The following is a 14698-nucleotide window of genomic DNA, read 5'->3' as shown; positions in this document are numbered from 1 at the left end:
CCATGATGGGTATCCGGGGCTAACCACCGAACACCACTCATTCTATTACTCATCTGCTCTCATTCATAATATATGCTCGTAATCATAGAATACTATTAACATTTGAAACATATTTACTTTTATAAACATAAGCCCTTCGGCTATCAAGGTAATATATACATGCATATACATGAAGACTATGGGACCATACTACCCACACTACGTATCTACGAGCCTCTACTAGAGTACTAGACATATGGACGGGACAGGACCCCGTCGTGCCCAAATCATGAATATATACATATATGTACCAAAAGAATAATCAATGGCACCTCCGAAAAATGGAGTGCTCTCAAACAGCTACTAGCTCCTATGGATCCGCACCGTCTCCGCCACACGTGGGCATGAACACGGCGTCCAAAGAAAACGGACGTCAGTACGAACATTGTACTGAGTATGTAAGGCATGAATGAAAGGAACATAATAGGAAAATCACAAGGCGTAGATGAAGACATAACCTTTGTATGGATTCATTTTAGCATATATCATACGTAGTATATCATAGGGATCATCATAGCATATACATCATCATACCATACATGCATCATCATATCAATCATACATCATCATATCGTTAACCCGCGTTCGGGTAACCACCGTATGCAGCCCACTAGTGGTGTACGGCCCTCTAGGCTCGGTGTAAACAAAACATACGGTGACATAGGACCATCTAGGCACGGTGTAATCATATGACCCGCCGTAGCGGTGACGTGCCCGGCCAATTAGGCGCGGTGAAATCACATTATCATACATATCATACACTTATCATTATCACTCATTTCGTAGACCTAACATGGCTTTATCATAACTTAACATCATCATACATATATCATCAAACATACCTTAGAACTTGAAAGCAATTATAGCTGTGTCGGGTGACGTAAGGTCGTGGACCCCCGATTATGTTATGGAGTAATCGTAGTCGTTATATCTCACCTTGGAGGGACTACATTTTAAGGTGAGTACACATAGGGAAAGCATCGATGGATCGTAGTCAACATCATCAACTTCGTAGGTTTATCATATCGAAATCTCTAGAATCTTTAGGCTTAAACTTAGCATTATCCTTGTCGTACTCATAGCGTCTTTCTTATCTCATATGGCAATTCATGAACATAGGCTCTTAGTCTTTCGGAATATAGGAATTTCATGAAGAGGAAGGAAAATCATGCATAGGATTCATGCCTTAGGAAGAAAGGTTGAGCCTTACATACCTTTGTCGTTTGACTACTCTATTGCTTGCTTGTTCTCCTTTAAAGCTCACGTCTTTACCTTCAAGAGAGTTCGTATCGACGTTAGCTAAGCAATTACAAGAACGTACTTCTTAAAGCTAAAGAAAATTGGGCAGCGTTTCCTTTGTTTATACTACTTCCATCCGTATTCCATATCAACTTCCAAACATTCATAACAACAATCACAACACCATAAACAATAAACATCGCTCAATTGCTTTGCCCACATTTCACAACTTCACTCCAAATTCTCCATAATCATGGCCAAAGTTCACTAGCGCGTTCTTTCCCATACAATGCTTATTCCATGTTCTAAATGCCATTTATAACGTATTTATGATCTCAACATATCTATTTTCATGATTCATTCCAACTACTACTCAACAATAGCACTTTTCACACATTTATGACCCATTTTCTATACTCTTCTACAATCCAAGTATTTCAACCTAACAATACTTCAAACAACATGGAAAGATCATGAAACTCACCTTAGATGATGGAGGAATAAGCCTTGAATGGTAATACACCTCTTGCACCAAAACCCTATTTCACCTTTCTTGGGATTTCTTGGTTTGGATGACTTTAGTGGGGTTTCATACACTTGATTCACTTCAATTCTTGTTATTGATCTTTGATTTCCTTGGTTTTCTTGTGAATGGAATATATGGAAGGTTCTAGAGGTCTTGAGAGGTTGAAGAAGTGGGTGGAAATGAAATAAATGAAGTGGGGATTACATTTAAAGACTTGAAACATTTCAGCCGTCGGGAGTTCCACGGACTGTTCCACGGTCCGTGGAACACAGTGCCGTCCATGGAACTGGTCGTGGTTCACGACCAGCCAGCCACCATCTCTGCTGGCAGTTCCACGGACCCATCCACGGTCCGTGGATCATGGTGCTGTCCGTGGAACACGGTCGTGGAACTCACAGTTCCACCGAAGTTGTTCCCGTCGCCTTGTTTGATCTCCAATCCTTATGGAACCTTCTTAGCACTTTTTTATCACTTCATTGGCAATCTAAGGGACGTTATAACTCTTCCTCAAAGCATTATTAAGTCATCATTAATTCGATACTCGTAATTTTTCCCGACACACAACTTATGACTCGCCTCCCTTAACAACTTTCATTCCTTAACTCGAATGTCTTTAGAAATCTTAATTAGGACCATCAAATACTATTTCTTACTTATCCAAACCTCGTATACATCATGCCCTTCGTCGATCCATTCACCGTACGCCGAGGGGAAATTTCCCAAGTGTAACAGATCCCCCTCGCTGAGTCCTTCGAGAAGAGAAAAACCCAACCGGACTTCGTTCACCCGAATTGAAAACTTCACCGTGGAAATACAGAAATAAATCCACCTTATCCACCTTTCGCCAAATCCCATTTGCTTCAAAATGTTGACTAAATAAGCCTAGTTAAGTCGATCAAAAGCTTTCTCAATATCCAATTTGCGAGAGATCCCGCCTTCTCCACTTTTAATTTTCCGCCTAGCACTTCATTGGCAACCATCGATGCATCAGTAACTGCCTATTCTTCGTAAAAGCACTGGGTTGTCCGTAAACTAAAGAATCCACCACTTTTTTCAACCTCTCGCCTAGAATTTTGGCTAGCAGTTTGTAGACACTGCCTATAAGACTTATAGGCATATAATCTCTAAGTTGTATAGCACCTTTCTTCTTTGGGATAAGAGCAATGAATGAGGCATTACATGATCTCACCATTTGGCAATTACGATGAAAGAAATTAAAAGTCGCTGGCAGTGTCTCGTTTTTGATGAAGTTCTATGATTTACGAAAAGACTCGCCATAGTGAAACCATCGCCGGGAGCTTTATCGTGGGCACAAGACATGAGAGCTTCGAGATCTCCAATTCGGTGAAAGGAAGTTCAAGGTCCTCTTTATCAACGTGTTGAGACTGGTAGACCTTCAAAGACAAGCAGAGGGTCTCCAAGATTCGATCCTTCTTTGTAAATTTGTTGATAGTACTCAGTATACCATCCTTGATCCTTTCTTTATCTTTAATTACTTCATTCCCTATTTTGAGTCTCGTCAATAGAATTGGCCTTTCTATGGGAGTTGACCATTCTTTGGAAAAACTTTGTATTCTTATCCCCTCTTTCAACCATAAACATCTTGATTTTTGTCTCCATGAGATCTCTTCGGTTGCTATTTGCCGAAGTTCAAGTTTAAGATTCCTTTCCCGACTTTTTCTCTTCGTAGAAAGAGTTCGAGCTCGTACTAAATCGATCCAGCCTTTCCCAGTTCTTTGAGTGCCTTGTTCCTTTGAGTCTCGGCTTATTCCATAAACCTCCCTATTCCATTTAGTAATGTCTTTCTTGAAATTCCTTAGTTTCTCGCATTAGCACAAAGTCCGGGGTGCCAAATACGGTGTAAGAATTCCACCATCCTTCTACCATGTCCATGAAACCCTCGGCTTGAAGCCACATATTTTCAAATTTGAAATAAGAAGCGCGTGGCCTCCCAATCCCCACTGCAGATAATTGGTTTATGATCGAAAAAACTCTAGGCAAAGGGTGTCGTTTGATAGCATTGAACATCTCATTCCATTCGGTGAGATAAGGAACCTATCAATTCTTCGAGGCTTGGAGAGATGCCTCCCCCCTTGACCAGGTGAATTGTGCTCCCTAAAGTGGAGGGTCAATCAAATCCAGATCCAAAATAGTGTTGGAGAATCCCAACATCGCCCTTGATCTTCTAGCATAGTTCAATCTTTCCTCCATAAATTTGCACACATTGAAATTCCCTCCTATGACCCATAAGTCAGACTATAATCCCCTAATAAATGCTAACTCAAGCCAGAGATCCTCCCTTTCTGGATTGGTATGAGGACCATAAACACCAGTAAAAACCCATTTGAAGTCCTCAGCAAGACTTTAAAATCTGCATGATAGAGAAAAGGCTCCTGCTTCAAAATTAACACATTTCCAAGATCTTTTGTCCCACATTATTAATATCCCTCCTTTGGTACTAATTTCTTTGACTTCTGCCCAAGAGATCTATCTGTTTCCCCAAATTTACCTAATTAGAGATGGATTCCATGCCTCTATTTTGGTTTCCTGCAGACAAATAATATCAACTCCCCACTTGTGAATAAGAGATTTCAAAGTGCTTCTCTTGTCTTTATTGTTGAGACCCTGCACATTCCAACTGAGTGTTTTAACTCTTATCTGGAATAAGCCTTGTGAGACCCCGCCCTTTCTTTTCTTCCCGCTCCCGTCATGGAGATCCCAATCCAATCTTTAAGTTCGAGAATCGCTTTGCTTTTCCCTTTCTTTAATTCCCCTGTTTTATTTTTTTGCTTAAAAATCTGTGCTTTCCTTCTTTCCTCCATTCTCAGAATGATACCCAGAAGTTCATGTTCAAACCCTACAACTTTCACCCTCAACATTTTGCAAGCCTTCAGCATTATCAACTTAGTCCATTTTGAGGTTTCCACCACATCAGGAATATCAACAGTTTGAATTTGAGGGTCATGCCAAGGCAAAGGAAGAAAACTGTTGAAGGACTGAGATGAAATACCAGAGTTAGATTCAGTTGGAGCTGAAAATTCTGAGAATATCAATTTGGGTATATTAGAGTCCATCGAGTGTCCTGCATGGTCTGCTTCATCATCTGCTTCAAGCTAAGAGATAGTCCCCTCCATGAGTTCTAAATCCCTGAGACTGGATGCTTGAGCTTCTAGTTCAAAAGGATCAAAAGAGGAAGAAGCATTCAAGAAAGATGAAGCTCTGAAGCAACATAGGTCTATATTTGATCTCCATACTTGCTTCTTTTTGTGTTGCTTGAAGTGTTTGCTTGTAAGTGGGCCTTTAGTATAGTATCCACTATTCAAAGCTAATGAAGTTCTCCCTTTGTAGTGTTTCTTACTACCCTGACTATGAGATGAGAATAGGGACAGCCCATTTGTGGTTAAATCCTTCGAATTCCTTCTTTTCTCCACAGGTTCTCCCATATGGGTGTCACGTGGTTCATTAATGGTATTAGCACATGGAGCTGGAAAAAAAATTTGACCCCATCTGATTACCAGTCGAAGGACCAGCGGCTAAAGAAAAAGATCGAATTTCTAAAATTATTGGCAATTCGAAAATCCTCTGATCAAATTCAAAATTCAAACTTGCCGGAAACTTCATGTCTGATTTTTTGACGTAGATACGAGCCCAGATCAGATATGTTCTATTTTTCGGATCTTCATCAACACCGATAAAACCCCCACAACAAGCCCCTATATTTTCGAAAGTGTCCATTGACCATTATCTGTGGGGAATTCCAAAACTTTCAAATCAGATGTTTTCAGCCAGCTACAGATTGCGATGAGATAAGTCATACGACCACCAAGATAAAGAGAGATGTCTTCCGCTCCAGAACCAATTCCCTGCCTTTACCCTTATTGCCTCTTGCCTGGAAGAAGCTCAAAGAGGAACCGATTGTGGTCTAAAGGTATGACTTTGATGCCAGCAATTACTCTCCATCTACTAATGAACCATTTCTGAATAGTTTCGGGATTGGGACTGTGATGAAATGGATCATTGAAGGTGCCAACCAAGCTTCTGTGCAGGGAATGTTTTTCATTCAATTCTCCTTTGTTTGTTTCTTGACTTATTTCTGGCCATCTCTCAATGCTGGCTGCTGCGTGATAAGATTTTGTCAATGGGGGAGGAGGAAGCAGTGGCTCTGTTTTGCTGAATTCCCCCAGAAAATGAAGGATTTTCTTCGCAATATTTGACCATCCACTATTGAGGCTGATCTCAGGGATGATCACTACTGCTTTAGATGAACCATGCCAGACCTCTATGCGAACAAATCTACCATAAACATTGAAGTTTTGGTAGACTCTGAAAAGATTGTGTTGTTGCTTTCTTTCCCACCTTCTGTATAGTCGTCCAGAGCCTTTTGATGCTTATATCAGCGCTTCGCACACGCATCTCAGGTTCTGAATATCTATGTTGATCTTGCTTGTATATCTCTTGCCCCTTTCTATTAATGAAAACCAGTTGTAATATTTGTCCCCTGTATTTCTAAGTTCGAAGGATTTATCCCCACTGATGAAAAAAAGATTAGAACCCTGCATGTTCCTAATGGAAAGTTCCAGCTGTCACTGAAGAGACAACTGAAGTGTTTTGCTGATTGAGGTGCTCGCCGGCACTGATAGAGGTCGCTGAAACTGTTTCCGGCACTGACAGATGTCGCTGGTGATTTTCCGGCACTGATAGAGGTCGCCGACGTGTTTCCGGCACTGACAGAGTCACCGGTGACGTTACCAACACTGACAGTGGGTAACCGGTGCTGAGAAGAAGATCTGAGAAGGTTTTGGAGGAGAGAGAAAATGAAAAAGGACGAACGGGAAGTGGTCGTTGGAGGCTATAGAGGAGAGAGAAAGCTGAAGTCTCATGTTTGAGAGAGGGTTGCGATGGTGATTTGAGGAGAGAGTGAGTCGGATCTGAGATTTTACTGCCTGCCTCGGGATCGGGGTCTGGGAGCATTTTTAAATTTTTTTCATGGGCTTTGAACTTCTTGATTGCAGGAGAGAGAATAGGTTCCTTTTTAATATATCATGTAATAAATGTAACAATGAAATTGATCGTAGATGACTAATAATTTACTCATTTGCTAGTATTTATGTAACTTCCCCTTTAGACAAATCCATCCTAGAATACATTTGGTTGTGGACATGGCATCGCGTTGGACTTTCTTGGGATAAATATTTCATTTTTTTTGTGCGGAATCCCCTTCAAAGCCATTGGTCTTTAATTTTTGTCTCTCAAATTGGTGGCCTTTAATTTTTGCCCTTCATTAAAAATTCCTTGGTTCCGGGTTCGAACTCCTGCTTAGTCAAAAATAAAAAATAAAAAAAATCGCAAGGCAGAGTTTTGTTACCTTCAGGCAGAGTTTAACTGCAAACTTTACCTGATCGGGCAAAGTTTGAGGCAAGATAGAGTTTTGATTTGCCTTATATCTGAAGGCGAAACTCTACCTTAAGGTAGAGTTTTGATTTTTCCTTATACCTGAAGGCAAAACTCTACCTTAAGGTAGATGCGTTTGTATTAAGGCAATTTTTTTTTTAATTCAGTTGAAATTTTGTAAAGTTCTGCCTTAAGGCCTAACTTTTGCCCGAATAGGCCTAATTTTGCTATGAAACTCTGCCTTGAGAATATTTTTTTGATTAAGTCGGGTTTTAAACTCAAAACCTCGAGATATTAGGCGAAAGATAAAAATTAAAGATCAGGGCCTTTGAAGGACAATCGTGCAAATGACCCCAAATATAATAGGCCCATTCAGTCAATCAGCCATAATTTTGGTCCTTTTCTGAAATAGTAATAAATAGGAGATGAGATGAGAATAAAAGCAAATTAAAGAAAATACATCAATAATCCCTCTACGACGCCGTTGTATACGTTTGTGTGCAAGTAATCACAGCCCCATCACTCCACACTCTTCCTCTCTTTGTTTTCTGTCAAACCAACCAAAGCTCAATGCGTATCTTCAATAGCAGCACTTCCCACTCTTCCAAGAAGGTATGAAAAGTTACTTTTCTTTTTGGATGTCAACATCTTCACTGGCTCGTTTTCTATTGTTTTATCTCTAATTTAATACAAATGGCAGCAGCAGAAGGAGGAAAAAGAATGGCTAGGAGCAAGTTTCAAGCCAGAGAATTTTATTCCTGGAATAGTTATTGGTTTCATTCTTGGGTTGTTGTTGGATTTGACTAAGCCTTCCAAAAGTAGTACTAGTAACACTTTGAAGAAGACTAGTCATTTGCTTAGTAGAAATCATCCTGAAAAGATTTTGGCCTCATCTAAGGCTGATGAAGACCTCAAAATGGTTTGTGCATTCTTCTTTTCACTCTTATCCGTAATTTCCTGTCAATTTTTTGGAATTAGTATCACTTTGATTTGCTTAAATTTTATATAACATTTTATCTGTTCAGTTCAGGTGGAGGGTATTTTTTACTTCTGTGTGCGCATAGTTTATTACTCCCTCCGTTTCAATTTGTTTGTCTGGTTTTGACTTGGCATGGAGTTTAAGAAAGTAAGCAAGACTTTTAAATCTTGTGGTTTTAAACATGCTATGTGAAAAGTTGAAATTAAAGAGTTGCCAAAAAAGGAAAGAGGTATTCTTTTTGAAATGGACTAAAAAGGAAAGTAAGATAAACAAATTGAAACTTAGGGGGTATTATGGTTCGGGGTTTGTAGTAATGCTTATACTGAAAGAACATACAACTGAACAAGGGATTGCAAAGTGGATTCTCTGTTAAATATGTTTTGATAATAAAATAGGCAGATGAAAAAGGATTAATTGGAAACTAGTTTTTAAGATGATTAGTCACTCCCTTAAAGAGAAAAAGAGTATTAAGCTCCAAAGTTTGTAACTTTTTTAGCATATTCTGGTAACTCTTGCTTTGGCCGTCATAATGCAAAAGCTAACTTGATATGTAAGAATTGTTGGGTGATACTTGAGTGGAAATCCCTGTGCATTCAAAATATTGTTTCACTGTATTATACTGATCAACTTTTGACTAGGATATAAATATTCAGGCAAAATCTTTTCCTGTGAACTGTTTCTACAGCAATGAATTCTTGACTGTAGCCAAGGTTGATGAATCTTCGATTCTTGATGCCTAGCACTAGAGATACTTGCTTTAGTTTCAACGTTGTTGCTAGGCTGCTTGAAAATTAATTGGGAGCATGTACATTTTTGAGAGATTGAAAATTGGTATCTTCATCAAACACTTTGCCAGAAAGTAAGTTGAACTTATAAAAAAAAAGTAACTTCAACACGACCCCCTTTCTTTTGACATGTGATTTTGGCTGCTAACTAGTGAGAATGGAAGGTGAGTGGCACAAAGGCAATTACTACTAATGTAATTTAGTTTTCCTAAACAAAAGGAGGAACCTTGTTTACTCCATATCGTGTTTCCTTATCTTGAAAACACTAGAATCCAGATTTTTCCCTTTTTAAAATTTGTGTATGTGTGAGAGAGTGAGTGTGTATGTGTACTATCTTCTTCGTTTTTCTTAGAAGTAAGATGCTATATTGACCTTATAATATATTTATATGCCAGTAAAAATATATAGAACTTTTAATATTATCATCATTTTTATTACTACTATTATTTATATCTTTTTTAACTTATTTTTCACTTTTTCTTTTTGGTATAATGATGACATGACTTGAACTTAAATGGTGAAACAATTGTCAGTTAGGATACATATAGCCGACCCCAACTTGTTTGGGACCGAGGCATAGTTGATGTTATTGTTTTATTGCATCTTGAATAGTTTGGTACATGATTCCCCCCACCCCCCTCTCTCATGCTCATTCACACGCACACACACTCTCTCTCTCTCTGCTCTCTCTCTCTCTTTCACACACACAAAACAAATCAAAAAAGGAAAAAGAAATTGATATTGGATGCTTCTTGTCTTCATCGAAACATATATTGTGCTATTTGTTGTGTCTAGGTATATGTTTGACTGTCTCTTTGTTGAATGGGTTTCTACAAAATGCTATGTCCTGACCTTGAGATATTTAATACCAGGTATTAGTTGTCAGACAAGACCTGAAAATGGCACAAGGAAAAGTTGCATCTCAGTGTGCTCGTAAGGAACCTCTAGCATTTTGATGTTTCAATCCTTCCATATTTTGCAAGTTCCTCATGATGTTTTCGTGGTCTGTCACAATTTAACTGTTTAATTAAACGACGCAGATGCTGCTACTGGCATGTATGCAGACCTTATGCAAAGGTATCTTTACATGGATTACACTCTACTAGCTGAGAACAATCTAGGACATTAACCCTGAGTGGTCATTTTTCTTAGAATGGATGAGCAGAACTAAGTAGTTTTACAATTACACCAACTGCATCAGCTCTTAAGCATCTTGCTGGCCACGTGCAGCTACAAAAGTCCATTTGAGTGTGGTTGTTATTAAACTTGGAACTTTATTGTCTTGAGATCCCACTTACCTGAGGAGTGTTCTTTCATTAGATGAAAAAAACTACGATATCTGCTGGCCTCCGCAAGGCGCAAGCCCCATGCAATATCTTATCCAAATTACGCATTTCTATTCCCGAATTGATCAATTTTTATCCAGTGCAGCTCTGCTTTCTGTCTCTAGTGTGGATGCGCACCCCTTCTCAATTTCAATCCTCATCATGTTTTTTCGTGGTTATGCATGTCAATAAATGAAAATACGAAAATCTTTTGATGGTTTAAAAATCCTTCACCTTTGGAGCTGTATTTTTGTCTCAACCCATAGAAAAAAGAATGTATTGTTTGCAACAAGTATCCAAGAAATCATTTGGGCCTGTAACAACATGAAGACCCCATTTCTTTTGCAGATTACCAGTTTCCTTTTTTTTTTTTTTTTCCTTCTTTCTTATTACAAAGATATGAAGTGGCATTATTTGATAATTTATTGGATGAGTTACCTAATGCAGTGATCGGTATCTTTTGAGGCAATGGGAGCAATGCGGACAGCCCAAAATAGTTGTTACCTGCAAGAATCAGCAAGAAATGTAAGCAGGTGATCCTACTCTATGTTTATTTTCCCTTAGACACCATGAATGCCCGTGCCTACTTGTGAAGAATGTGTCATCATGTTTTGAAGAAGGATTGGCATTGTTTTATAAAACAACTACGCCTAGTCCCAAACAAGTTGAGGTCCGCTGTATGAATCCTCACTGACCATGATTCTCCTTTTAAGATTGACACTTTTTATATGCTTGGAAAATATTCTATTAGGAATAAGTTGAAGGAAGCAGCCGAGAACATTGGTCTTCCAACTTTTGTGGTTGCTGATGCGGGACGTACACAGGTATCCTTCCCAAGGAATAATGTAAAATTGATGATACTTCTGTGAAATATATAACATGTATGTTAAGAACAAGTAGAAGAGAGCTAGCGTTGGCACAACAGTAGAGTTGTTCTTTGGTAATGTTATCTTCACAATTTTAAAGCATGGAAATAAAACTTCGCAAAATTGTTAGGGGGAAGGCTGCATGCGATATATTTCCCACTCTCCACCTATCCCCGCACTAGTTGGGGAGCACTTCATTCATGGAATAAGCTCTTTTATTAAAAAGATGTAGAGATAAGAGGGAGTTATAGAGAAGAGGAATTGTTTCAAAAAACCTACAATCTCTTGGAATCAATGTGGACACAGCTAAGAACACAACATATATAGAAGAAAATGATCTATATAAGAGATATCAACTAAGTTTGGATTTGGTATTACACTTACATTAGGTCTGGTGTTTGTTAGGAGACATTTTAGTCTGATTGATACTGGTATATTCTTGAAGGGATAACTGTAGATTAGAGAGTTTCTAGTTTTAAAGTACTTCCAAATTGCTTAAAAAGGCAAATTATCTAGTGTTGGAATGTGTTGGACATGAATGGAGTAGATAGATACAGATGATTTATATAAATGATTTAACTAATTTGGGATTAGGCATAGTTAATTGATCCACTATTCCACTAAGGACCATTTCAAAAAGAAAAATTGATCCATTAAGAACGTCTAGAGACTGTGACAAGGATATGCTGCAGTATCTATGCTTGTTGGCTGCTCTCAGTTGCAGAAAGAATATTACAGGCACCTGGTTTCATTCTTTGCGTTACAGAGGAAGAATATGAGGTTGTGATCATGTGGTTAAGTAGCAGCCTAGAGAGATTCTTATTGAGTAGTTTATTTAGAAGAGTCCTTTTATTGAGTAGTTTATTTAGAAGAGTCCTTTTCGTTCTCCTTTTTTTCCTTTTTGGGGTGTACCAAATGGTCCTCAGAATGTACTTATGTTTTCCGGAATTTGTATGATGCAGGTCGCATCCGGCTCAAGGACAGTTCTTGCAGTTGGACCAGGTGTACTTCTTAATCTGTTTGCTGCTATTCATATGTTTTTTTTCTTTTTCTCTCTTTTTTTTTTTTTTTTTTTGTTCCGTACTCTATTGCTTTATAACATTACCAGTAATATATTATGTGGTAGCTGTACTTCTGCAGCTCTATTGCTTTTCTGATGATATACTTTCCAGTATTTTGTGGTACTGAATTTAATTGATCCGATTTATCTATTAGAGTCTATATGTAAATTTTAAGGCTCAAATATTCTGTTCTTCAGGTTTTCATCTACGTAGAATGCTCACTTCTAACTAGCCAGTTCTATGGCAGTCAGAATAAACTTCTGCACATCCTAACCACTTTTGTTGACAGTTGTAAGATCTCTTTTAGAACAGTCCCCAAATCATCATTTGCTCTTTTCATAAAAAAAACTGAAATGTTTAAATTCCATAATAGGTTTTTAAAGCTAAATTTCATTAATAGTTTATGAGATGCCGCAAATTTAATTCCATCACTTAAACAAAAGAAATAGTTGGAACAACCTTTTTGACGGATGTTAAGAGATTATTTCAAAATGTTGGGGAACAGTTAATAAAAATCCTATGAAAGGGGATAAAACTTGTGCATTGGTGCACCTTTCGTACAAATCAAATATGTATTTTGTTATTCTTGAGGATACTCCTTGTTTTACACCTATTATTTTGTGGGATAGCATGCTAGCTCGGTTGGTGTTTGCGCCCAACTTGTACTCAAATCTCTTTGGTGCGATGCTCAAAACTTATTCTACCATTGAGCAGGAAGCAAGTCAGCGGTAGATTCAGTGACCGGAAAGCTGCGTCTCCTTTGATGATATTGACAGCTTCCATTGGAACCCGTGTCAGATTTGAGCGGGTAGATTTGCAACAACTTTTGATCCGGGTTTCTCACAGAAGACATGCATAGTTCCTGACATGAGGAATTGATAGATGTGCTAATATCAAGATAGGTCACATAGTTTTATTTTATTTTTATGCAATGCAGTGCATAAACTGATTCTTGCCTTCCAGTTTCAATTTGTATGTATATGTCACAGCCCCAATAATGTTGCCTACACTGTCTGGTTGTGAAAGACAGTTCATGTATCTTAAAAAGTACCATTAATCGTTTAGTTGTTCCTCATTTTTGCTCAATGATCTGCAATTATTTTTTGAACATTTTTTGCTACTTCGCAAATGTATTTTTTCGCAATTGTGTGGCTAACCTCACAATTGAGATCATATGTCCGCAAAAGCGGCTTCATCAGGAAAAAAATTGCAACATGCTGAATTGTGATTTTTTGGCTGAAATTCACCCGAACCCCTTGTGTTCCAACCCAAGTCATCTCGACAAGTCTCAGAATACTATATGGACCTACGATACTTCTCAATTCAAGGAGCGAGATTCACATACTCGGAAGGAAAGGTTGCGATGTTACAGATACATTGTGGCAGGGTTGCTAGTTCATGAGTCTTTATATTATTATGCGCGTATGTTGTAAGAATAATAAGAGTGCTAAGATTATGATTTGTTTATTGAGCCACATGATTAGCTATTGAAAATATAAATATTTTCATAGATTTTATATTTTGGTAACTAACGATTGTATTAGCAGGAAAAATATATGCACACAGTCAAATTGAACCCTCTAGAGTTGGACAAAGAGCCCCAACTTGTAGTGCATCTGAAACTGCACAACCTACTGTAAGCTCAAAACATCACAAACTCCTACCAACTACTTCTATGGATAAAAATTGAGCTCCTTGAGCACTTTTACAAGTCTTGTCTTCTTCTATCCTTTGAAATGGACATCCTATATGATCATCTTGACCATTACTGCTTCTGTCCTCGTCTTCTTTTGAAACACTCTCATGTTTCTCTCTTGCCAAATGTAGTATATGCATCCTGAAAGTGTCATCCTATATATCTCAGCTATTGCATTGCTCCCATTTGCATGTTATCTTGCCCATCTTTGCTCCTGGTCCCAGTTGTATACTTTTGTGAATGCCCTGCCAAGTAAGTAACTTTTGCCACACCATATTTGCTACAGAGCATTGAAAGAAAAGATGGTGGTTGCTCTCTGGACTGCTTTCACGTAAATTTTCATAAAAAATCAATATGCCGTTTATAAGTATGGATAAAATTTAATATGCATTCTTACATGATTAAAGTTAGAGGCATCAATTAGTTTGGGGTGTGACAATTAGTTTTAAGAAGTCTGTAAAGATTGGACCAAAGCTATCCACTGCTATAAACATTTTTATATTCAGTAATACATATAAGGGATCAAAATACTTACCCGTACTCAAGGGGACAATCTTCTCTAAAATCTAAATTGTGGGATTATAGAAGGCGAAATGTCATACACTCCCTCGATCTCATATTAGTTTTCAAGGTTTCTAAAAAATACTTATCTCAAATTATTTATTATTTTGTTAAATCAAGATAAAATTAAGTATTTTTATCTCATTTTACCTTTTATATTAAGTGTTCTTGAAACTAATCAATACTCCCTCCGGTTCATAATAAGTGACTACTTAGCCTTTTTATTTTAA

At 38.0% G+C, this 14698-nt stretch overlaps 1 protein-coding gene and 1 long non-coding RNA gene across 5 annotated transcripts; one reads left to right on the top strand and one right to left on the bottom strand.

Moving 5' to 3' along the window:
• The first annotated feature begins 7655 nt into the window (after positions 1–7655).
• LOC132029711 (uncharacterized) lies at positions 7656–13295 on the top strand. 4 transcript variants are annotated; one of them, XM_059419036.1, is made up of 8 exons: positions 7656–7807; positions 7902–8114; positions 9832–9892; positions 10000–10036; positions 10732–10809; positions 11036–11108; positions 12113–12152; positions 12409–12521. In XM_059419036.1, exons 1-8 carry the CDS (start codon positions 7766–7768, stop codon positions 12441–12443), a joined length of 579 nt encoding a protein of 192 aa, XP_059275019.1. In that variant the 5' UTR covers positions 7656–7765; the 3' UTR covers positions 12444–12521. The 4 variants fall into 4 exon arrangements, with proteins under 4 accessions (XP_059275019.1, XP_059275020.1, XP_059275017.1 ...); XM_059419035.1 differs by lacking the exon at positions 12409–12521 and adding an exon at positions 12926–13295 and having other exon boundaries at positions 7657–7807; XM_059419037.1 differs by lacking the exons at positions 11036–11108; positions 12409–12521 and adding an exon at positions 12926–13295.
• On the bottom strand, positions 12177–12466 carry LOC132029712 (uncharacterized). Its single transcript, XR_009407898.1, has 2 exons — positions 12336–12466; positions 12177–12276 (listed from the first exon to the last, which is right to left on the bottom strand). It is a non-coding gene; the product is annotated as an uncharacterized LOC132029712 (long non-coding RNA).
• Positions 13296–14698: the final 1403 nt, after the last annotated feature.

Source organism: Lycium ferocissimum, chromosome 9 (genome assembly GCF_029784015.1).
Source record: "Lycium ferocissimum isolate CSIRO_LF1 chromosome 9, AGI_CSIRO_Lferr_CH_V1, whole genome shotgun sequence".
Lineage (NCBI taxonomy): Eukaryota > Viridiplantae > Streptophyta > Magnoliopsida > Solanales > Solanaceae > Lycium > Lycium ferocissimum.
Note: the sequence above shows the minus strand (reverse complement) of the source record. Positions and strands in the feature narration are given on the sequence as shown.

Bases quoted from the DNA above. Each gene is read 5' to 3' on its own strand.
- LOC132029711 (XM_059419034.1), top strand. From the start codon at position 7,766: ATGCGTATCTTCAATAGCAGCACTTCCCACTCTTCCAAGAAG. The intron at 8,115-9,831 runs GTTTGTGCATTC...ATTTAATACCAG, and splicing joins CTGATGAAGACCTCAAAATG to GTATTAGTTGTCAGACAAGA. The intron at 12,153-12,408 runs GTGTACTTCTTA...TCTGTTCTTCAG, and splicing joins AGTTCTTGCAGTTGGACCAG to GTTTTCATCTACGTAGAATG.